Source organism: Kwoniella pini, chromosome 3, assembly GCF_000512605.2.
Source record: "Kwoniella pini CBS 10737 chromosome 3, complete sequence".
NCBI classification, from domain to species: Eukaryota; Fungi; Basidiomycota; class Tremellomycetes; order Tremellales; family Cryptococcaceae; genus Kwoniella; species Kwoniella pini.
The window spans coordinates 588,235-612,448 of NC_091718.1; the positions used below are offsets into that span (position 1 = coordinate 588,235).

The 24,214-nt window shown below is 40.1% G+C and overlaps 7 protein-coding genes across 7 annotated transcripts; 4 read left to right on the forward strand and 3 right to left on the reverse strand.

Moving 5' to 3' along the window:
* Positions 1 to 501: 501 nt before the first annotated feature.
* I206_102423 (uncharacterized protein) lies at positions 502 to 3,375 on the forward strand (the record flags this gene model as incomplete). Its single annotated transcript, XM_019154531.2, has 16 exons — positions 502 to 1,161; positions 1,238 to 1,359; positions 1,426 to 1,504; positions 1,567 to 1,639; positions 1,700 to 1,796; positions 1,862 to 1,890; positions 1,944 to 1,969; positions 2,037 to 2,100; positions 2,169 to 2,260; positions 2,336 to 2,511; positions 2,574 to 2,632; positions 2,706 to 2,863; positions 2,937 to 2,944; positions 3,010 to 3,088; positions 3,152 to 3,243; positions 3,309 to 3,375. 16 exons carry the CDS (start codon positions 502 to 504, stop codon positions 3,373 to 3,375), a joined length of 1,881 nt encoding a protein of 626 aa, XP_019011934.2.
* A 385-nt stretch (positions 3,376 to 3,760) lies between these two features.
* I206_102424 (pre-mRNA-processing protein 45) lies at positions 3,761 to 5,856 on the reverse strand (the record flags this gene model as incomplete). The annotated part of the gene is made up of 6 exons (XM_019154532.1): positions 3,761 to 4,256; positions 4,335 to 5,241; positions 5,306 to 5,420; positions 5,483 to 5,524; positions 5,597 to 5,777; positions 5,840 to 5,856. 6 exons carry the CDS (start codon positions 5,854 to 5,856, stop codon positions 3,761 to 3,763), a joined length of 1,758 nt encoding a protein of 585 aa, XP_019011935.1.
* A 376-nt stretch (positions 5,857 to 6,232) lies between these two features.
* On the reverse strand, positions 6,233 to 8,557 carry I206_102425 (uncharacterized protein; the record flags this gene model as incomplete). The annotated part of the gene is made up of 1 exon (XM_019154533.1): positions 6,233 to 8,557. One exon carries the CDS (start codon positions 8,555 to 8,557, stop codon positions 6,233 to 6,235), a length of 2,325 nt encoding a protein of 774 aa, XP_019011936.1.
* Positions 8,558 to 9,091: 534 nt separating this feature from the next.
* On the forward strand, positions 9,092 to 12,193 carry I206_102426 (uncharacterized protein; the record flags this gene model as incomplete). Its single annotated transcript, XM_070202559.1, has 5 exons — positions 9,092 to 9,721; positions 9,802 to 10,335; positions 10,403 to 10,622; positions 10,683 to 11,187; positions 11,260 to 12,193. The coding sequence occupies 5 exons, from the start codon at positions 9,092 to 9,094 to the stop codon at positions 12,191 to 12,193; spliced, it is 2,823 nt and encodes a 940-aa protein (XP_070058660.1).
* A 4,108-nt stretch (positions 12,194 to 16,301) lies between these two features.
* I206_102427 (uncharacterized protein) lies at positions 16,302 to 17,591 on the forward strand (the record flags this gene model as incomplete). Its single annotated transcript, XM_019154536.1, has 1 exon — positions 16,302 to 17,591. One exon carries the CDS (start codon positions 16,302 to 16,304, stop codon positions 17,589 to 17,591), a length of 1,290 nt encoding a protein of 429 aa, XP_019011939.1.
* A 1,206-nt stretch (positions 17,592 to 18,797) lies between these two features.
* On the forward strand, positions 18,798 to 19,853 carry I206_102428 (uncharacterized protein; the record flags this gene model as incomplete). The annotated part of the gene is made up of 2 exons (XM_019154537.1): positions 18,798 to 19,164; positions 19,249 to 19,853. 2 exons carry the CDS (start codon positions 18,798 to 18,800, stop codon positions 19,851 to 19,853), a joined length of 972 nt encoding a protein of 323 aa, XP_019011940.1.
* A 572-nt stretch (positions 19,854 to 20,425) lies between these two features.
* On the reverse strand, positions 20,426 to 24,160 carry I206_102429 (uncharacterized protein; the record flags this gene model as incomplete). Its single annotated transcript, XM_019154538.1, has 18 exons — positions 20,426 to 20,544; positions 20,619 to 20,694; positions 20,761 to 20,806; positions 20,865 to 20,956; positions 21,017 to 21,107; positions 21,171 to 21,301; positions 21,387 to 21,536; positions 21,603 to 22,055; positions 22,115 to 22,307; positions 22,367 to 22,421; positions 22,483 to 22,537; positions 22,596 to 22,829; positions 22,881 to 22,910; positions 22,967 to 23,071; positions 23,126 to 23,255; positions 23,327 to 23,433; positions 23,503 to 23,669; positions 23,749 to 24,160. The coding sequence occupies 18 exons, from the start codon at positions 24,158 to 24,160 to the stop codon at positions 20,426 to 20,428; spliced, it is 2,646 nt and encodes an 881-aa protein (XP_019011941.1).
* Positions 24,161 to 24,214: the final 54 nt, after the last annotated feature.

The window sequence follows — 24,214 nt, forward strand, 5'->3', positions numbered from 1 at the left end:
CCTCTTCTTAAACATATTCAAATGGTCATTGAATACGATAGAAAAGTAACATCAATCAACACGCGTCCAGATGCTCATCTGTACGACAATTATCACAATCCATCATCCTCTTCGATGACGTTTTTGATGGTACCTTTAATGAAATCCGCATGGATAAGACGACTGAAAGAAATCAATTAAAACGCATTGACATTAAACGAGGAACAAAAAACATTACAACGCATTCAAAGCATTCAATCAAAACCATGAGGAAAAGGAAAACAAAACTCACGACTATGCCTCATTGACTTCGTTTACAATCATTGACTAACTGATCATTATCGTTTTGACTCGATTTCAACTCTATACTATCTGTATCAAACTACTTAATATGCTTTACTAGGCCATCTGATATTGCAGTCATTGCCACTCCGTTTGAGAACCTCTGTAAGTCCCCTCGCCTTCCCCTTTCCTGAGTCTTCAATATACTGACAAAATTCAAACTTCCCTCTCCTTGTTATCATGTCACTTAAGAAACCAGTTCCATCTGATATACCTCTTCCATCAACACCACCTCCAGCGTATAAAGCACTTTCTGAGAATCAAACTGAATCTCAAGACGCCGTTATTCCACCCGAAAAAACAAACGACACTTTTCCAGGAGCTTACTTTGAATCAGCTAAACAAGAATCGTCCAAGGCAAAAGTGGTTGAAGATCACCGTTGGCCACCTCCTCCTCCACCACCAAGGGTATTCAATTGGGTTGAACTTGCTTCCAAATCCTCTTCTTCCTCTCTCAAACCAGGAGTCGAATCTCTCGAGACACCTCAGCCAATCAAGTCGGCTACTTCTCCCAACAAGCTTAAGAAGAAGAAATCTGCACCGCTTTTGCCTAGAGGAGTCAATTTCACAGAATCCACTACAACCAAACAAGACAAGAGAGACTGCAAATCACCACCTCCAATACCAGCTAGCATTCCACTAAAAACAACTGCTACTCGTCCCGATTCAGTCCCGCAACCTGAACCAGAGATAAAACTACCTCGAATACCTACACCACCTGTGCTCTGGGACAACTTACCTTGGTATATCAAAAGAAGCAAGATGTCGGCTCCTCCTAGAATGTTGATCTTGGCTGGAGGAGGATATGAAGCTTTTGTAGCTATGCCTCCGACATTTGAAGTAAGTTTAGCTCGGGTACGAGGTCCACTCGCTGTATCTAAGAGTCAAGCTGACGGAGTGGGTCTGATCTCGATAGAAAGCGTTGGCTTTAGCGACTGAGAAGTTCAATATCCCAGCTACGCATGTCATCAGGCTCTCGTGTAAAGCCTCTGATATGCAATGGATAGGAGGATATACAGGTCAGGAGGACATCTTCATGTGAGTCCTTTACAGGGTATCTTATACCAGAATGACGCTGACGACAATCTTTTCCCTTTTATCCAGCGCTGATAATGATTCTTTTCACTATGCCTGTGCGGGCAAACATGTTGCTCGACTTGGAGTTCATGTATACGATAAGAATGTCAGTCTTGTTCAACCGGTAGAAAGGGCATAAAGAGTCTCATGATGCTATGCTATACATAGGCAAAGCCCGGCCCAGCACCTGCCCCAAGTGGTGGTGGCGGAGGAGGAGAAAAAAAGGAAGAGAAGAAAGAGGGTATGTACATTCCTATGCATTGTATTTGATCTCAACTTGACGCTGAAATAATCATACTAGCGCCTAAACCACCCGCTCCTCCACCTACTGCCGATCAGAACTTTACTTGCCAAACCACAGCAGGGAAGAATGTTACTCTCAGCGCTACTGTCACAGGGTGAGCTGTTCGTTCTGATTGCAACGCAGTCTCGGGATCTAAGCTGATTCCTCCTATTTGTGCAGGGATTTGACAAAGGGCATTCCAGCCGGAAGTAAGTCGATGTATTCACACACATAAAGAATCTATGCTAATGGTCCATAAAAGACTACCTGGGTACTTTGTCCATTGAGGTGAGTGTCCACGGAAATCCCTCTATTGAGATGTGCAACGCTCTCCTAACTCAACCTGAGGGAATAGGATAAGACATGGAAACAGACTTTCGTAGGAAATCAGCTTGGTCCAAACGAAGTAATGACTAAATGTAAGGCTGCGCTACCTGTTCTTGTACAATTATTTGAACCGCTAAAGCTCATTGACTATCCCCATGAGACATTGTACATGATAAAAACACCGCTCGATTGCTTTTCCGACCGAGGTCAGTCAGACCAAGCGTCGAGTTCCTCCATGCCGAGGAGAAGAGTGTGAGCCATCGTTCGCTCGCAGGTTGATCGGAGTATAGCGTCATGCTAATAGTAACGCTTCTATTCTTACTCTAGCTCGAAGTCTCGCTTTCGATAGCAGATTGGACAGTGACTTCAGCTTATCCTATGACCTCCTTACTTCCTGATGGTGCTCGTCACAAGCTTAGATGGTTCTTGAAAGTTCAACCAGGAGGTGTAGTCGAAGATATGTTGACTGGAACTCAGTCAAATGGGCTATTTATGGAAATGATGTCAGTCAGCTTCCCCAACATCCCCAAGCAAAATGCAAGCTGATCAAAACTTGAGGTGATAGACCAAGTGTGACGGCTAAGCCAGAGTCTTTACCAGACCCAGATGCTCCTCTTATTCCGGGTAAATCAGGTTCACTTTTCCTGGTGTTGAAGATGTACAATATTGATGGTTGCTTATAATGCGAATCGTATAGCTTGGCCCGATATTAGACCATCCAACGCATGGTGTCTACCCCAAACTATATTCGTGCCTCACATTGATCGAATTCTGACTGCTTTGGGCTTGCCTGTTGAGAGCAGAACAGCAATGATCACATCATGGTTACCTGGACTTACTAGACATAAGAATATCGTAAGTGTATCTGAAGTACAGATTCAGTGCGATATCCGACCGCTCACTACAATCAAACATCTGGGCGTTGTAGGCATATAGGTCAGTCACGAGAATTCGTACGTCACATGGACACGGTCATATACTGATCATTCAAGGTGAAATAGAATCCTCAATCGAAGTCAACTTGATCCTTCTTCATCCTTGACCATTATTCCGCCACCTTCTGTCATGCTAAGAATATTTGTAAGTTTAAACAGCAATATACACTACGATAACAAATGGTTGATGAAGGAATTTGCTATATAGGTCCTATTTAAAGGTATCCCTGATTCTGATTTGAAAGATTGGGAGAATGCGGGTGTATTACATGCGGAAATGGGATTAGATTGGAGAGATTCGTGAGTCTAAGTGAAATCCTTATAATTACTTCCGACGATACACAAAATATTGATTATATTGGCAGAGTCGGTTGGACACCTGATTTACAGAATGAAAGTTTATTCAGAGTTATAGAATATGGTGCGATGTGAGTTAAAACATCATTTAGCCTCCTGCGATGATACTTCAGGCTCATATTTCTATTTGTCACAGGGAGGTATTCGATTAGATGTTTTGAAACATCATGTCGTAGTAATCGTTTTTGTAATACATTGCAGGATCAGGGGGAGCGATTAGAATAAAAATGAAATTCAGAGTATGGAGAAAGTGATTCACTGATAAAACTCCTGTGTAAATGGTTTTGTTTGCTAGCGATCTTGTACAACACTGTATGCAAATTATATACCCTGTACTATTTCCAATTCGTTATAATTGGATGATACATGCAAACAGATCAAGGGGTTTACATAAAACCTAGATTCAGATATACAATAAAGCACAGTTTCCAAAAACAGATATCCCACTTAGAATTAAAGCTTAATCATCTCTTGCTCTTTTACGTTTTTCTTCTTCATGATCTTGTAAAGTCCTTTTACCACCTTTTTTAGCAGCATTCATGAATTGTTCAACACCAAATGGATCTGAAGTACCATCAAGTGTAATTATTGTATCTTTTTCAAATTGAACTGGACCTTCTCTTGATTCAGATGAATCAGCACCTTCAAATCCTTTTGTAGTATTTGAACCTAAATTAAATCTATCTTTTTGTAATTCATTTGAAATACCTTCTTCAGTTCCACCTCCATAAGATTCATCATTACCTCTTTGATTTCCTGTTGATTTATAAATTGCTGCAGCAGCTGAAGAACCTTGAAATAAAGGTTTATCATATAAATTATAACTATCTTCAGATGCGAATCCAGTTGATAATGATTCTCTATTAAATAATCTTGAATCAAGTAAAGTTTCTTTAGAAGCTGTTGGTTTAGCTAATCCAAGTGCAATCTTTTCTGAAATATCTCTATTTGCTTCTCTGTAAAAGAAAAAAGGAAAAAGTAATTCAGCATATTATCCTCAGTTTTGAAAATGACAAATGGATATTTGAACTCACCTCGCAATCATCTTAGCTCTCATCTCACTACCCATATTACTCATTCTCATTTCCTTTTCTCTCTCTTTCCTCTTTTCCTCTCTCACTAACTCTCTTTCTCTGATAGCATCTTCATCTTCCTCTTCAGCCTCTTCATCTGAAGCTTCTTCAGATTCATCCTCTGAAGCCGATTCATATCCACCAAGACCCATACCAAGTTCTTTAGGTGGTCCAGAAGAAGAATTACCAGCTCCTGAACCAGAAGTAATTCCAGATCTTTCTTCTCTTGCTTTTTGAGCTAATAATCTTAAATTTTCTTCTTTTTGAGCTTTTTCTTTTTGAGCTAAAAGTTGTTGCATTTGAGATCTTGCTCTAACTTCTTCTCTTGCATGCCTATCAGCAACATATAAAGCTTCTGAAAATTTAGCAAAATTATCATTAATATGAACATCTTGTAAACCTCTTCCATCAGCTGCTAAACGTTTATCTAAAGGTACAGTATAACCTTTATTATTTTTCCAATTTGATATACAAGGTGGAATCATCCAATCTTTTTGATCTTGTGCAGTTGCTGCTCTAGGAGGTGATTGAAGTACAGGTGGAGGAGGTTCAGCTGGACCTCGTGGAATTTTTTTATGTTTAAATCTTGCAGGTTCTAATGGATCTTCTTGTACTTCTGTCATTTTAATTATTCTTTGTTTACCTGCCCCATCTCCACCTTGATTTGCAGGTGTATATCTAATGTAAGAAGCATCTCCATTGGCTTTTGGTACATGCTTAGGTTGAGCAGCTTTTATTTTCCCATGAGTAATACGTTCTAATGCCAAACGTGTTCTTTCTGCTGTATCATTTATTGATTCTGCATCAGGTCTTTCCATCTCTCTCTCTTCTGCTGTGAAATCAGTTCGATTTGCTAAGGGCACGAGGTCTATAATAAGATACCTTATCAGCTACATAATTCCACCGACGTATAACGGAAATTGTTAGCTCACCTTTGAAACTCGATTGCACCTTTGATCCAGCAGCTCTACCATGCTGAGCAATTGCATCGTATCTGACTAATCCATCTTGATCCACTTGAAGAGCTAAAGTAGATCCTGCTCCGGTCTGAAATGGTGTATGTCATATCAGCTTATATATACTCTCTCTATCTCTAAGTGCTCGCTTACCTTCTTTCTGCCCATATCCAATGGATATTGAGCGACGTGGCACTAGACCCCACCACACCAAATTAGCAATAATCCACTGAAAAGATAGGCTTTAATGGGTATATACCAACTCACCTCAGGATAAGCACCTCCACCATTAAAATCTATACTTGTTTTAGGTTTCCATCCTTTTCTATTCCCATATTTCGGTATTTGTGGTCCTACTGAAACAGTATTTGTACTTGACGATGCCGGTGTTGATTGAATAACATCTTCATACTCCGGCATAGGATTATGAAGGGGCGTAGGAAGAGCACTGTAGTAAGATCGATAAATTAGCTACATTGTCAGATTGACTAAGATTTGCGAATAGCTTACCGTGCTAAAGCTGCCATTTTGTCGACTTTTCAGTTGTGTTCACCGTTGTAAAAAGTGAATTAGATGGTATTAGGAAAGTTCAATAATCAGTGTTGAAATGTGATTAAAGGTTAACTAAACTACTATTCACACTTGGGCGGCGAATTCAATAACAATTAAAGGTGTCATACAAACGATAACACCAAGTGGCGGAGAATATCGGTAATATCGCGTAGTGGCACATTTTAACCTCTTCAGAAGATAATTTAAGCAAAATGTTTGATTCATAACACGATGTTATGCATGAAATGATCTGTAAATATACAAAGGTAGAAGGGGGTATAGATATTAATGCAAGGTATGACCATGTGAAAAATCTTCAGGGAAGAGACAATTGAAATGCTATCCATCATTTCAGACTCGAGCTTGCTTCAAAGCCTTCAACGCTTCTACTGTAGGCACTAAAATATCTTCTGACATTCCTTTTATCCTCAAAATTTCCATTAATCTGGCTTCCACTCCAGCATTTCCAATATCATCTAATCTAGTCTTCCTGTCATCCTGGTCAGAATTAATAATATAATTGATGAGATTAAGCAATATTATAACTCCTCGAAAGACTAATTCCGGGCTGGGTAAAGCCGGATGGGATGAAATGATAGGAATTACTTCTCCATCTTCATCATATTCTTCCTCTTGATCAGGTAATAATAACTTCAAAATTCTACTCCATACGTTCTTGTGATTTTCTTGTCCTTGATCAGATTTAACTGTAGATAAGATGAATTGACAAGCTTTTTGAGATTCTGTTATTATAGCTAAAGCTCCTCCAGCTGCTAAACGAGTTTGTAAATCATCTATACCTGCAAGTATAATTAATATTTCTAATCTTGATTTGATTCTTCCATATTCTTTCTCATCCGAATTTTCTCCAGAGAAATAAGTAAATCCTTTATCGGAGTTTATCAAATTACATATTAATTGGGTTGCTGCTCTTCTGATCAAATCATTGTCATCTATTAAGCATTCTTCGATCTTTACTATAATTCTTATTGTATCTTCTTTGGTGGATCCTGATCCTTTCCAAGAATGACTTTGAAGAATAAGAGGTTTAACGATAGCTTCTACGATTCTATTTGATATTGATTGATCGATCGAAGCTAGATTTGTCAAAGCCATGAGACTTTCGAATTTCTGTAACGACACAGAAGATGGACGTATTAAAAGGTGATATAAAGGAGTCAGAGAATTGAGAGAGGTAGTCAAATGAGGTGGTGGGAATAATAGATTCGGTGGTGTTGTTATGATCATTTTGGCCAAAGCTTGGATTGAAGGTAAAATATCGATTTCTCCCGGAATTTCTCCCTTTTTTATCGTTGAAGATGATTTGATAGATAGGTTGATTAAATCCCGCACAATATTGGAAAGTACTTTGATTCCACCATCTTTTATAAATTCAAGTCGATCACTCTTGTCTTCTACCAAATTCCTACATAATCTTCCTATATTTTCTTTGACAAGCTTACTCTCTGTATTTGCCAATCCACTCAACGCACTGATTATTCCAGCTCTTATAACTAATTTCGTCCTTTTGTACACTTCTTCATCAGATTCAATCTTTTCATCTTCTTCCTCATTAGGCGTTTCAGAAAGCTTCGATTTATTAGCTGATAATGCCATTGCACGTAATTTTGCAATTTGTTGGTCTTCAGCTGATAAAATAACTTTGGGATTTGTCAAATTAACCAGAATCGTAGTCAACCCATAACTTAGTCCAGTATCTAATGGATTGACTAAAGGTTCAGTATCCATACTTCCTCTTGGAGTTACCGGTAAACTTCCACCTTTGGGCCTTTTTGAAGGTGCAAGACCTATAAGGGATTTCAGGAAGGTTAAAGAGGAGGTTAGGATCACTTTATTTTTAGGTTTGAGTGAAAGTATAGCTAATCCTTCTACACTTGATAAGATTGCTGAATCATTTGATTTTGTTGTTGAATGATTTGTAGTACTCTCGATATGATTCATCAATCTTTTGCAGAGCTTTTCATCGCTCATCCCTATATCTTGATTTGTAACACCTGTCGATTCCTCTTTTCCATCTTGAGAAGCGACTAAGCTCTCTTCATCCCTACTCATCTTACTCAAAGCTACAGCACACAGTACACCTAACTCTCCATTGTTATCACCTTGATAGTCCATTGCTCCCTTAAGCCATTCCATACCTCGAGAGCGTACCATATTTCTACCAGGTTTCGTACCAGCAGCAGAGATGAAAAGTTCCGCCAAAGCAGGTTGAAGGTGAGAAGGTAATTCGGCAACTTCCAATAAGATACCTAAAGGATCACCTACATTTTCGATGTTTGTAGTGAGAAGCTTGACGGTTGCGTCCGATGCTAGGGGGAAGAGGGCCGAGAAAAGATATGTGAGAGGTATACATGATTCGGGTTCAGTGGATGCATTTTCATCCGGAATAAGAGTATTCTTAACGTACGTTCCGAGAGTTGAGTAAAAATGGGATTCCGTTGACTCCGGCGTAGATGACTGATGAAGAGCTATGGAGTCACAGAATTTGGATATACATAGGAAAGCTAAAGATCGAGATTGACGAGATGCTGAAGGAACAAGACTTTTAGCCAGAAGGGAAATTTCCTTGTTTGATAAAGACGGTAGATTGATTGAAGTGGTCGCGATTTCCTTCAGGAGAGTGGTCAGCTCTCCTTCGTCACCTTTCGCGGCCATGTTTCGGCTACACGATATTGATCTTAACCCTCTGCAGAAGCTCAAACCTGTGCATGAATTGTCAAGCATCAAGATTTCTTCTCGCTCAAAGGCAAACTTGAGCTTATAAGGGATTGCGGGGTAATGTTCATTCTCATTCTGGTTTTCCCACGGTGTGAAGATTATCAGAGCGATCGTCCTTGGCACGCGTTCGGATTAGGCCAGTTCCAACTCAAACTTAAGATTAACCGCAGCAACAAATTATTCAGATCAAAAAAGACTGACTCTTCAACAGATCTAAGAGCCAAAAAACTTGTATCCTTCGGCGTTCCGGTGTTCTGGTAGTAGACCTTGAGGAAGCCGAGTAACAACGAAATCCTTTATGCTTGAGACTTACAACTTGTTCTTTCGACATCTGAAATCAAGCAATAAGTTTCCTCCGGATCCCCTACAAAACCACCGCCAACGCGACAGCGGCCAATTCGGCGCTGCTTGGTCATCTGCATAAAGGTTCGGCTTTTTCCACAAACCTCCTGTAAATCCCTGCATCCGAATATGTTGGTCATATCACCTCTTTGGAGCCTACTGTTCTCACTTCTCTTGATCAACCCTTCTCAAGCTGAACTGCGACCTCGAACACCTCAACCTAGATCATACGATACTCACACATATTATGCTTTGGAATTGGATCCTTCCGCCACAAAATCAGCTGCTTCATCGATATCGAATGAGCTGGGCGTGGAATTGATAGAACAAATAGGAGAATTGGATGGCCATTGGTTAGTCCGTAAAGAAGGCTCAACATCTAATCATTTCAAAAGGGACATTTCGAAAGATCCAATATTGAAGAGATGGGATGACTTGTCTTCGAGTAGAATTAGTAGTGGTAGAAGATCATTGACACCTCTGAATGTCAAACAACGATCAAAAAGGCTACATCTACCATTTCGAAATTCTCACTTAACCTCAAGAGATGATACGGCTGAGTTGTTGTATGCTCAGAATGAATTACAATTGCAAGACCCAATGTTAGATCAACAATGGCACCTTATAAATACGGAAATGAAAGAAGTAGAATTAAATGTTACTGGACTGTGGGGAAGAGGTATAACGGGAGAGGGAGTACATGTTGTCATTGTAGATGATGGGTTGGATTTGAATAGTGATGATTTGAAAGATAATTTCGTGAGTACTGTCACTGTCGCCTGATCTATAAAAAGGACTCGCTCGGTCGTTGTTCTGATGCCACATATGCTCGGTAACAGTTCCCAGAAGGTTCCTACGACTTCAACGATCATACCGAACTACCCTTACCTAGGTTATCAGATGATCAACACGGGACACGTTGCGCAGGAGAAATTGCCGCAGTTCCGAATGACGTTTGTGGAGTAGGGGTATCATATAGAGCGAAAATTGCTGGAGTCAGAATCTTATCAGCACCTATTTCAGATGCAGACGAAGCTGCCGCCTTAAATTACGGATATCAGCTTAACGACATATATTCATGCTCATGGGGTCCACCTGATGATGGGAAATCTATGGAAGCACCGGAAGGAGTCATATTAAAAGCTTTGGTCAATGGTATACATAAAGGACGAGATGGAAAAGGTTCGATATTCGTCTTTGCGGCTGGGAACGGTGGTGGTGCCGACGATCAATGTAATTTCGATGGATATACGAATTCTATTTTTTCGGTAACAGTAGGAGCGGTAGATAGAAAAGGGCTACATCCTTATTATTCGGAAATGTGTTCTGCTATTATGTTTGTTGCTCCAAGTTCAGGGAGTGGTGACCACATTGTAAGTTAGCTCTCTTAATCCGACCCCTTAGTAAGTACCCGCGGCTCATGAGTCGTCTTGAATATAGCATACAACGGATGTTGGGCAAAACAAATGTGCTCATTCACATGGTGGAACATCCGCTGCAGCACCTTTGGCATCAGGTGTATTTGCTTTAGCACTATCAGTCAGACCAGATCTCACTTGGAGAGATTTGCAACATATCTCAGTACGAACTTCGGTGCATTTCAACAAGGATGATCCGGATTGGGAAAAGACCGCTTCTGGTAGATTGTTCAGCTATAAATGTAAGCTGCATATCGGGAATTGATCGTCATTGAGCTGATAAGTTATAATTGATTATGTAGATGGGTACGGTAGACTGGATGCGGGATTATTTGTGGAGGCAGCTGAACAATGGAAGTTGGTAAAACCCCAAGCATGGTTTGATTCACCAGCGATTTATCTTCCAACCACTGATGGCCCTGCCACTACTCCGGCAAATCCTTCGCGTCGTCAAGATGATAGTGTAGTTGCCAGTCCCGACGAAGGCAGCACTCTTCCCGATCAAGAAGATAACATGAATGGAACGAAACCCAATCCTCCACCTGTTGTCATTCCTACCGGATCTTTTATCACTGAAGATGGAATCACATCAACATATGAAATCACGAAAGATATGCTCAAAGACGCAAATCTCGAAAAACTAGAACATATCACTGTTAGAGTATGGATAGATCATCAGCGTAGAGGAGATGTCGAAGCCGAGATTGTCAGTCCCAACGGAGTGACCAGTGTCTTGGCCAGACCTAGAAGGTTCGACGATGCAAACACTGGATTCGCCGGCTGGAAATTCATGTCTCTCAAGCATTGGTAAGTCTTCAATCCATCGTGTTTGAAATCGACCGCCTTGATGATGCTTGCTGATCGTTCGGGGCGATGTAGGGAGGAGAACCCAGTTGGTACCTGGACAATCAAAGTCAAAGATGCAAACAACCCTGAAAAGACAGGTAGATTCATAGCATGGTCATTACAGTTATGGGGAGAAACTATCGATGCATCAAAGGCGAAATTATGGCAACCTGCTGAAGAGGGTCAACCGGATCAAGAGCAAACCGGATCTGATCCATCTGCTACGACTACGCAAAAACCAAAACCCACTGATCTTTTACCAGGAAATCATGGAGATGTTACAGGAGAAGCTACGAAGCCTGGTCTTGTCTCTACCACTCAACAAGCTCCTCAACCTACTACGACTGATGATGCCGAAGAAGATATAACCGAACCTACAGGTATTACAGATGAAGATGCCGATGAAGGATTCTTTAGTGGAATTACTACTTTATCGAAAAACTCAACTTGGATAGCAGGTGCAGGTATGATTATACTTCTTACCGGTGTTGGTATTGGTGCTTTCTTTTATTATCGATCAAGGAAAAGAAGACAGAATTTATTCGGATTAAGTAATAATGGAGAAGGTGCAAGAGGTGCTTATGCACCTGTTTCAGAAGATGTACCTATGGGATTACTTGAAAGATCAAGAAAGAAATTTGGTGGAGGAGTTAAAACAACAGGAGGTACAGGTACAGGATCAAAAGAATTATATGATGCTTTCGGCGATGGACCAAGTGATTCTGAAAGTGAAGAAGATGAAAGAACTGGATTAAGATATCACGATGATTTCTTAGAAGATGAAGATCATCCACCTAGAATATCTGAATCAGACAGTAAATTAAAAATTGAATATAAAGATGAACCTGAAATTGAATCACCTGGATCTGGATCAGAAGAAAAAGGAAAATCAAAAGAAATTACAAATACTAGTGCGAGTGGAAGTTCAAGTAGTTGGCAAGATGCTGCTGAAGATGTTAATAGATAATATCCTTAATGTTATGTATGATGCCTGCTTGAAAAGACGGGAATTCAACATTTGGGAAATGCTTTCATTGGATTGTCTTATCCTGTATATACTAGATTTAATTTCATAACATATGCATTCGACTTGGTTATAAGCACATCTTACCCTCCCCGTTAGCTAATTGCAGAAATTGAAATATAAGTCCAAATACTTGGAGATAATTGCCGCCTATCCTCGTTTAAAGGGGTTAAATCTAGTTACACGGCTCACTAGAGACCTCGCAAGGCTGGGTCGACTTTTGATGTAAACATATCATCAGCATATCATGACGACCACCTATTGTATGTTCCGAAAAGTTTGGCACGATACGCGTTTCTACACCATAGAAACCAATTTGGGAAGTTTCCTATCGGCTTTGTTTTGTATGATGACAGGTTCATTTTTTTACTCACCAGTGACCTTTAGACCATGTACTGCATCCTGAAGCAGTCTCGGGTGAGCTTTTGAAGTGCATCTGCAATGCACAGCTGTCAGAAGCTGTGGTAAGCAGTGCCACAGAGTTTTTGGTGGGGAAAAATTAAGGTTTGTATCATTGCCTAGTTTGACCTTCAGAAGTGATCAAATAGCTCATCATCCAATGCTGCACCACAGTTATTGGATAGCTCAGAAGCAATGCAATGTATTGAGTTCAGCATTCAAATCAGAAACTCGGTGTTGTTGCATACAAAATTGCAGAACAGCAAAGGTCAGAAGTTGGCCATCTATGGTGCAAAAACGAGTATCGTGCCAAACTTTTCGGAACATACAATATAGTCTGAAACGTAACTCAAATGTGATGAACGACTTACAATCAGCAGGCCAATCATCCTTAGCCTGCGGTTCTCCAGAGCAAGTTTGTGACTTCACGTGAACTGACTGCCCGCCTTCATGCTCGTTTCTGGGAGCATTTGAAGTCGTATAGTAATCACCATTGCCAGCGACTTGGATGTTTACAATCAGCATGCTAGTAGGGTAACCTATGATCCGCATCGCAGATAATTGCGATGACCGACTTACTGAAATGATCCCATGGCTCTGGTGACTGCGGTGGTTCAGAGAACTCTTGGCCTTCTTGCTCGTTCTTTGTAGCACTTACGTTAGTCTGAAGGTCCACATCGCCTAGGTCATTGCTGCCAGATTATAATCAATCAGTTCTGATATCCTATATGTGATAGAATCAGCAGGACGAAACTCACTGGGAGACCGTTAGAGTGGATGGTCTTTGACGATGATTCTTCTGCCTGGGTTCATTGTATGTGCATCGAGACAGTCCTTTTTTTTTGCATGTTTCGCATAATCTAAAAACCATATCACTCGTAAGCAAAGATTATATACAGTAATGAAAGATATAGATTTTAGCAGAATCCAATAGATTGAAACTCACGTTGTACTACTGCCTTTGATTGGTTCACAGCGACTTTTGGCCTTCGATGTGTAACATAAGTCACAAGTTTTATATCTATTCTGAGAACCCCATTCGGAATAGTTCTCATAGCTACAAACGGAATTTGACTTGTCACAACGTTCGCACGAACTAAAACAAATCATGAATCAAACAAGGATCAGCTCGCCTTGATGATAAGGCGATCACAAGTCAGGACGGTTAAATGAAGAGGGACATACGTTCCATTCTGAGTTGGAGTACACGATCGGTGGAATCCGGTACATCTCTGACAATTTGTTCTGAAGCTTTTCTTACCTCTGATTTGGGAACTACTTTGGCTAGACTCAGCCATCCTGATGGAAGGTGATCAATTTAGCAATTGGTACTGATTTAGCTTGTAGATGGATAAATTGAAGAATTAGGCATACATAAAAATTGGATCAGATCCAAATTGGCAGGGAGATAAGTCAGCCTGTATTGTACCGGCGTAGCGGCATTCGAAACATCATCATCTCAGCTAAAAGGAGGATCGTCAATCGTTGACTCGAAAAAGAAAGTCACTCAATCACTATGAAGGGAGATACAAACACGATTTTAGTTCGAGTCGACAAAGCTCTCTGACGTTTATGGTCAAAGGTATTATATATTCTGTGAGTTTCACTAGAATGGCTGTGAGTTCCGCTTAGCTCAATGGTATTTTACAAAGCTTCAGCTGCTTGACCATACAAGGTAAAATCACTTTTGGATCTCATCATACCTATTAAGCACGATTCATAAAATGATGGATTCGTACATAACACATTCCGTTCTACTCATCTTTCATAGCTTCTATCGAATTCAAGGGTTTCGCCTGTTGATGACGAGCAATCACATCACGAATAATATGATGTAACACTTATCATGATGCCACAAATCGTTATCTTTCATCAAGCGGACATGTCCGTTTGTGTCCCCTTTAAAACAACGTAAGAGGCGTTTGGGGTAATTAACAAATGATATCCGTTGATTCCGGTGTTTGTTTGCTTCATCGGAGGAAAACGAAAGAGCAGTAGTGGGACCTTTGTTGATCACAATTTGTTGGTTAGTCTATCAGCAGGGGAACGGGACAGAGCTGGAAAAGATGAATTCTAACTGACCCTTTTCTCTTGAATTGTTGCTGAAATCTGCCTAAACCTCAAAAACAAAAGGCAAGCAGCGAAAGAGAGATGAACGGGCCGGGTTTTTTTTCCCTATATCAATATCTCAAGTTCCCTATTTTGGAAAATTATGTCAAGCAGTTCGGACCTTATAGCTGAATTAGGGAACTTGTATGAGAAAGCAAAAAGTATGAGAAATTACGTTAATTCGAGACTTTTTGAAAAATGAGTAACTGATGATAATCTTCTGGTTTTTCACCTTTTGAAATTACGGAAGGACCTTGACTGATAGAGGGAGTAAAAGGAGAACAAATAACAAATAACAAAACGGAGGAGAATATCCGCAGATTAATACCGCTTTTTTTCATTTATTCCACCGTACATCACTAATTCACTTGCACATCACCATACAGATTGTAAGGTGGATTAATCTCACTGTACGACGATACCAACGAACGACATAGGTCTTTTTTTTTCTCATCAATCATTACCTATCCTATCTCTTTCAATCAAATCAATTGCATTGGATATCATATAGTGTCGACTTTTTCGTCAACACAACACTATTCCGCCACCCTTAGCTGTGAATTTGGACACCGCTTGCTCGTGAGTATAATCATCCCTCCTTCTTTCAATGATCTGTCTTATCGAAGGGAGAAAAAGGGATATCGTCTCGGCGTAGTGGAGTAATGGGTTTGGTGAATCTTTCATGGTAATATTGGTCGTGCGATACATTCAGCTGTCATCACCTTTAGCTTGACATTCAACGACATCATATGATGTTGACCTTGGATGTTTGGAGAGCATATTAAGCATTACGAGGATGAATGCCGAATGTCGTCTGCATCACCGATTTGATCATCCTGACGATACCTGATTTCACCTTCCTTGTTCTCAACCCCTGTGGGATCTTCTGTCACTATACATCCTCTTAATGCATCTCCTCATTTTGCTGCGTGTCTTCATATTGTCATCTTGATGCTCCATGTTTCTTGACGCTGACAAATCATTGTTTTCTTCTTCGTTTTACCCTTCTCCGATAATACCGGACATCCCCATTTCGCCATTCCTTCTGCTTCACATACTGCATTTCCCTCTTACTTCTATTTTATCTCGTACAACAGTGCTCGCGACCCTTTCCGGCAAATTTCCTCTCAACTACGCTTCCAGCACAACAACTTCATACAACTCAACATTTATCCCGACATTTGAATCAGCATCATCGCTTTCTCGACACGGAATCGACGATTAGCAATATTCACTTGTACACCCATCAACGGTGAACAATTGATCAAAGTGGCCTATTAGACCTCTTTCTTGCTTCTTCTTCGACCACCTTGTGCACGTTTGAGATTCGTCTCGCGGCACACTCTCCCTCATCCAAAAACATCTCGCAAAAAATCATAAAGCATATCAAATCATCTTAAACATAAAAAATATTGTATCACACAACTAGAATATCAAACGGATTGTACACCCACTCTATATACAGTAAAATCATCAAAAACCCTATAACTGCTTGTTGCCAATAATACAAATTACATCCATCCTACTTCTCATCTTTTCGAAAATGGCGAACCTATCACCAATTTCCGAATCTCCTTCATCTACTCATTCCCTCGCTACCGCCTCGGTACCAACCATTCCTACAATTTCGAACAAGAACACTACTACAAAGAAATCTAAACCAAGAAAAAGGGTCAACACTGCTGAGAAACGATCTCAACACAACGCCATCGAGCGAGCTCGACGAGAGACTCTTAATGGGAAATTCTTGTCATTAGCTAGACTATTACCTTCTTTGGCTACTTCAAGACGACCAAGTAAATCCGCTATTGTTAATGGGTCTATTTCCCATTTGACTCATCAACGAGACCAACGGTTACTTGCTGCTAAACTCCTCAAAGACCTTTTAGGCGAACGAGATGAATTACTCAAAGAAGTCAACGATTGGCGGAAACTAAATGGGTTTTCTCCTAAAGAAGCTAGCAACGAATACACTGAAGAGATGGTACAGATTAATTCGGTTCAAAACGAATCTTTCGGTGATTTCTCCGCTATGGGCGGTGACAACGACGATCAAGATGATGAAGAGTCACTTGAATCACAAGATCCAGTTATGAACGATAATATGTCTTTCAAGCAGATTAACGGATTGATCACTCCTAGATCATCAACCGACATCGATTCCGCTTTTCATCCTCAGATGTTTAACCTACCTGCTGCATCTGTAGAACAGAAACCTCAAATTCAAACTCAAGCCGCTTCCGCTGGAGTAGGTATCAACTGGTCAACTGAATTTGCTATCAACCTTAACCAACAGATGGGTAACATGAACAATTTCGGTGGAGAATCTATAGCTAGTTCTTCTCCTTCTCAAAATATCGTCAGTCCAACTTCTGAGATCGCACCATCCGCTACGTTGTACCAGCATACGCCATCCCCTGGTTCATCTCCTGAATCGATATCTCAAGTGGCTCACAATGCTAGTGTCAATGTCATGCCTCATGGTTGGAACGCTCAGAGTTTAGCAATGTTACAACATCATGCTATTCAGCACAACAATCTCATGCGTCAACACCAAAATCAACAGCAAATGCCAACTCCACCTCAAAGTCAACAGGCTCAATTGTTCAATCCCATACTGGGTAATTCGTTTAATGCAATGTTCAATTCTTCCGCTCCAGCAGGTTTAGCTTCTCCTACTTCAGCGGAAGAATTCTTCACGCAAAACATGTTACATACAATGTTTCCACAACGAAATAACAACCCTACACCGCAAGATCTTAGTGCAGCTTTGAGAGCTGGTATGGGTATGGGAAGTTATTTGGTAAATAACTGGACACCCACTCAAGCCTAAAAACAATCATAACATAGCATATCCGTATCTCGTAGAAAAAAAGGCTTATTTAATAAGTCAAGCTAAGCAGTTGTTTTCTCTTTTTGGGCAGTTATTTGAAGTTGTATATACGTATCTATACTCAGCCGTCAAATATCTCCTTTTGTCAATTTTTAGTAGTTCTTGAATTCTGCCGTTTTTAATTGTATATGGGCGTGATCTTCACGCAAAGGTGTTATGAAGGATTTATACGGAAATGAATAGTGATACCACTCGACAACATTCAGACTGTCAGCTGGACTCATCCGTCTGCCCAGCGTCTCATGAGCACTTCTTTAGTTTTGCCTGGAATTGAACTATTATGCAAGTGCCACCTTGCTCTTGTATCTTGAGCTAGATAGCCCTAAAAAAACCACAATATGAAACGCCGATCATACCCGCCGCCAGTTAATGTAGTGCACAGGCTCCCCTTGTTCCTCAAATTATACCGGATATAAAACGCCACAACCTGTTGTATTGTTTTTCATCAGGGGTTTAAACGCACGCGACTTACCTCATGAGTAAAGTAAACAAACCATCATACTGTTACATCGGATGGAACAATAAATCAGTATTTAGACTATTTGATTGGATTTTTTGATTGTTTTGTTCGAACTGATGGGTATGTAAAGAAAGGGTATGACTGTGCTAAAAAGCAAAGTAAAAAATCGAGAACATGAAAAAGGCTCAAGCAAAAGCTATGCGCTATGACCTACTTTTACTCCAAATGGGGTTCCTTTGTTATGCGTTTCATGAAATTAATATCATACCATACCAATAATTCATAACAACGCTTTGACCCTCATTCTCTTATTCAACATCATCCAACCAACGTTTCGTCTTCCTTTCTATTCTTACATCTCTTCTATCTTAAATCACTTTTATATTATTCATTACATTCTTTATACTAACGTACAATCACAATTTAACTAAATCATCACACTCATTTTTATCAGAACATCACATTCACAACAACATCAAATTCAAGATCAACAAAATAAACTCTCAGAACCGATTCAAATTTGGACTAATATCAAATCGATCATCCAGACCACCTTTTTTCCTTTATCATTAAATCACATTCCTTCAAGGTCAATTAATAATACCTAGTTGTCCAAGCTCGATTGACTCCAAATCAAACTTACATACGCTCATAAGGAATATCGATAAATCGCTTACAATTATACAATGGTTGGAATAATATCTCTCGTCAGCTTATTACTTCCTTTAACTCTCACTTCTGCTTCTCATTTACCACCACCACACAAAAGAGCAGGTCATCATGATAAAGCTAGAAAGAATTTTGAACATATCCACTCTGCTGAACGTGATGTTACCAACAATCAAACTATAGTTCCAAGAGGTACAAGTTATACTGGTACAGGAACTTATTATTATACTGGATTAGGTGCATGTGGACAATACTCAAAAGATAGTGATTTTATGGTTGCTTTAAATTCTGCTCAATACGGTGGTGGATATCCTGGTCCTCAATGTTTCAAGGGTATTACTATTCAAGCTAATGGAAAGACTGTCAGTGGTGTGACTATTATGGGTAAGTGGTGGCTTCTTATCCAAAAGAGTAATCAATAACTTTGTGATGAAAGTGCTGATGAATTTTGCTTTTGCGGTGATATAGATGAATGCCCTACTTGTGGATATGGATCATTGGATCTTTCACCTGGATTATTTACTCAATTCGCAAGTGAAGATGCAGGTGTAATTTCAATTACGTGGTGGTATAATGATGATTCACCTGCTGAATCAACTTCTACAACACCAACTTCTACTTGGGTAGCACCTACTTCAACATATACTCCACCAACTTCAACTTGGGTAGAACCAACTTCAACATATACACCACCAACTTCAACTTGGACACCTGCAACAAGTTCATCAACTACTACTCAATGGTCACAAGCTCCTTCATCAACTTCAGAAATCACTTCAACATCAACTTCATCAATTATAACTTCTTCAACTATTTCTTCAACAATATCTTCTGCTTCATCTTCAGTATCAGCTTCTATAATTTCTCATAACACTACAAATCCATATGTTGTAGTTTCTTCAAATTCAACAGCAACTACTACTTCTAAAGTATCTACAGATAGTTCAGAAGAATCAACTTCAGATACTTCTAGTGAAACTACCACAATTTCAGGTTTGGGAAATATTGAAGGATTAAATGGTTTAGTAGCTCAATATGGTCAATTAGTTGTAGTAGCAGCTGAAGCCGCTTAAAAAAAAATGCCAATAACTTCTCTTTTTTTTTCCCTTGTTTGATTTTCTTATTTCCTGATAATCTTCTGTTAAACGTCTTCATGATTTTTTCTAAATTCATCAATTCCTTATATTCTCTTACTTGTTTTATTTTTTGCTGTGCATAGATTTCTTTTTTCAAAATACAAGGGAGGGTTTGAATTGATATTTTTATATCAATCAATAAAACCCAGGTGGTTCTGTATACCTTTTTTTATACGTTTTTTCTTTATACCTGGACAATACTGTATATCTCTCTCTCTTTTTTACGATTTCTCAATCATCATATGTTTATCTGATTTCAAATAATGCCTTGTAACGTTAAAAATGATTTAATGCAAGGTATGATAATTCAACGTGGGAAATTGAGCAATCCACCAATTTGCAAGAAATAACTTTAGTGAGACAGCGTTTCAATTGAGATCAAGAAGTTACTGTGCGAATGCATGAGGATAGTGTAAAGTAAATCTACAGATTTGATAAAGTATCGTAGGTTGAGCGAAAAGAAATTAACGATCAAGAACAAGTTAAAGGTAAAAAGATGTGAACGACAATCACATTAAAGTTGACATTTTTATACTTTTCCTAACTGCACTACTTGAACCTTCATTAAATTTGTAAATAGCCTTGAATTTCTTTATTGGAGGTTCGATAGGTAAGTTGGTTGAGACACCTGACCACGATCAAAGGGTCTTAGCAGAGTGGAATGTAACAAGTGCAACAGTGATGATGTAGGAAATCGCTCACTTTCTTCGGTTGGTGATTCCGTACCGAGCAAAGGTATATTGATAGATTTTGTCCTCCCGAAGAAATCCGTCGCAGGCTATGTCGTGAACCAAAGAGAGACATTAACGATTTTCAGAGGGAACTCTCAAGTTTCTCAACTTACAAGTTCAGCTTTATCAACTGTTCTCTTTCCCAATCCTGCGTTACCCCTACTCCGAAAAATTCATCAGCTTTGCGAGATCCATATATGTCAAATTGAATACCCACTTTAGGCCATAAGCTTTAGCGAAACCGTCCGAACCTGTTGTTCCATCACCTTCAACACCCGCACCTTTCCTTCTTGCAATCTCAGCTTCGATCTATATATTGACGATTCACATCAGCGTTCCCATTTTCTAAACAGTCGCTGAATGGCTTACCGCTTGAGCGACTAATTGTCGAACAGCGAAACGAGATGCTGCAATATCGTCTGCTCTCTTACCTTCATAATGAACGAACACGTCGATAGGGCTGTATGAATCGATAAGAACCCTTAGTCCGTTCTCACGTGCAATATTTTCTGCCTGAACTCACGGCTCGAGTCTCATCATAGGCTGCCCATTCTCTCCTTTCTCTTGCCAAAATCTGAGTCCAAGAGGAATCATCAGATCGACTAGGCGATCCAATATGGCTCTTTCTCCTGCTTTGACAATATTTGCATTCACCTGGTTAATGAGTCGTATAATCAGCTATATCAAAGTACAACACAGCGCAAGCGAATAAAGGATAATGAGTGAAACCGACACGTACAGGTTTAAGTGGCGGAGATATTATTCTCATTATTAGAGGTATAAATTCCGTCAACAATGTTGAAGTAGAAAACAGACTCCTCAATATAGGTGGTACTAGATTTTTTAGTGAAGTCGATATCTCCTCATTTGCTATTCTTGCTTGATATGCCTGTCCGACCACCGCATCAGCAAAACAGTACTTGGTCACGGACAAGGCTAGGAAACGGATACCTACTTCGTAATCCGCTTTAGGCCATTCAGTAGGTTTGGAATTATTAGCCGGAGCTGCCAAATGATGATACCAAGCAGTGATAGCGTAAGGCATGTATCCCATCAAATCCCATTCTTGCGATTCCGATACTCTAGTAGATAAATGATCGTAATATCCTAACCAATCATGTACTTTACATAGATTACCCAAAGATGCATCTAATGGTTTGACATTTGGATAGTGCTCAAATAAACCTTGGACGACCTTGTCATATTCGCCTGAAGCTTGAATAGTGAATGACAATCTATCCACATAACGACCATTATCGATTCCAATTGCCTTTCGTTTTTGTTTAGCGGCGAGAGGTATGAATATTGTATTCCATACGTTTTGTAGGGATGTTCCGGAATCTTTCATGCCTACTGAAGATGATCGAATGGCTTCATCCGTGACCGCAGATGACTTTGATTTGATGAACTATTACGATAATAAATCAGCTTTACTTGTTGTGGCTCATATAGCTCACGGCAACTGACTTGTAGAGTATTCAAGCAAGATCTGACATCTCCACTAGTCACATCTACCAATGTCGTGAGTACTCTTAAATCCGCTGAGAGGGTTTCACGATCACATATTTCTCGCAAACGCTTGACGAGTATTTGGGATTGAGGCTTTTTGAATCGGATCACTCGCGCGAATGGTCGTAGAGGCCGAAGGGATGATGCGTAGCTATATAGTCAGAACTCGTCAGCTGCAAATCGTTGATCAATTTCGAAGGAGTGACTGACAGATCATTGCAAATACATATAATTGGACGTCTCAGAGGTCTTGCAGGTGTGTTACCTGAAATGAAAAACAATGCTTAGCGTCTCGCCTGACTGGGAACAGCTAATGCTTTCCTCACTTTTCTTCCTTGCCGGAACGTCCTGTATCAATTTCAACAAACTCCTTATAAAACTCTAAATCGCAAAAATCTATGAGCCGTAAGACTTGGGTTCGCGAACAAGAACAGCTCACCATATCACCTCCTCCACTAGCCCCATCTATTTCATCGATTACCACACATGTTGGTTTACCATCGCTCGCTAAACCCGACCCAGCGTCAATGGCATTCTTGATCCTTGTCGAAACTGTCGCAGCTAATCGATCGTCCGAGGCGTTAATTTCAAGAGTTTTGTATCCCGCATGTCGAGCTACTATATGTGCTAGTGTAGTTTTACCATACCCAGGCGGACCAGATAGCAGTAGTATCTGGAGTGACGTCAGCTGTGAACCCTCTCTACAAAACGGAAACCCGCTCACCCTTTCTCTTGGTCTTCCGAGGGGATCGACCTTTAAATGTAACGATCAATCAAAAAGCTATTTCGAGAGCTTGTATGACAGCTTACGATGAAATTCTCATCATCCAATTTCCTCTTCTTTCCTGGCTGCACCCTTTTGAAAACGCACTTATCCCATTCTTTCAGCCAATTCATGACATCTCGATGTACACGCTACCGCATTCGCACTTAGTTTTACTGGGATCACGTCATGTGAGAAACGCTTACATCTTCCCCTAGTAAATCCGTAAATTGCTTAGGCCTATACTTATCAACCCACATCACCGTACTTCGTTTGATGGCCGTCATACTGGCTCGTTCAGCTCGTCTACGTTCTTCATCATACTTCTGCTGCAGCCTGATTATGTACATCAGCGTGTGACTGGACATTTTCCTGAGAATAGACTAGCGGGCCAAGCTTCCACTCACTTTATAGCTTCTTGTTGCGATTTTAGTTCGTCCACCTCAGCCAATAGTTTGTGAAGGGGAACACTAAGCAAATCGCCCACATTCACTTTGGCATTCTTTGAGTGTAGCTATAAATCGTCAAGCGTAATCTCAGCCTATACAATTTCAGTAGGCCTGGAGACGGAGACCGGACGTACCTGTATATTTGACGGTTTAGGTTTATTCCTCCTTTTAAAGGTTATTATCTTCCCTTGCATGGTTTCAGCTCGTAAAGAAGGTAATGTGCAAGTATTGAAGTGGTTTTGAAAGATCGGAAGCGGTGTAAGATCACTTTCCGGAGGTGGTGTAAGGGCTAACCTTGATGCTATAGTTCGTTAAGATACACGGTATCAGTTAAAACAAGCCCCTTTTCAAACGGACATATAGCTTTCATTTTCACTTACAAGAAGCAATTGGTTGATCCGTTTCTGATTCTTCAAAAATACCAGAAGATACGAATTCCTCGGGCTGATCCTTTCCTTTTGATTTGTCTACAATGAATGGATTTGACTGTATTGACGTCGTCTTTTTAGTAAGTGTTATAGTTTCCCTTTCTAATTCCATCATAGCTAATTCATCTTCATCAAAATCAGGTTCTTCCTCATAATCTGGAGGAGGCGGACTATCTAAAATCATTCTCTCAGATCTGGATCTAATCTCCATGTCCCTTGTTATTTCCAACTCTGACTCCAGATTAGTCGAAGCATCTTTAGAAGTCTCACTAGTTGATTGATTGGATAATGGAGGTGTTGGAAAATCAAAGTTGAAGATATCCGTAGGCTCGAATAACGGTTTAATAGTAGTTGATTCTGACATCTTCTTATCTCCTTCACGCCATCTGCTTGTTGAGGACGAGATTGTCAAGATATC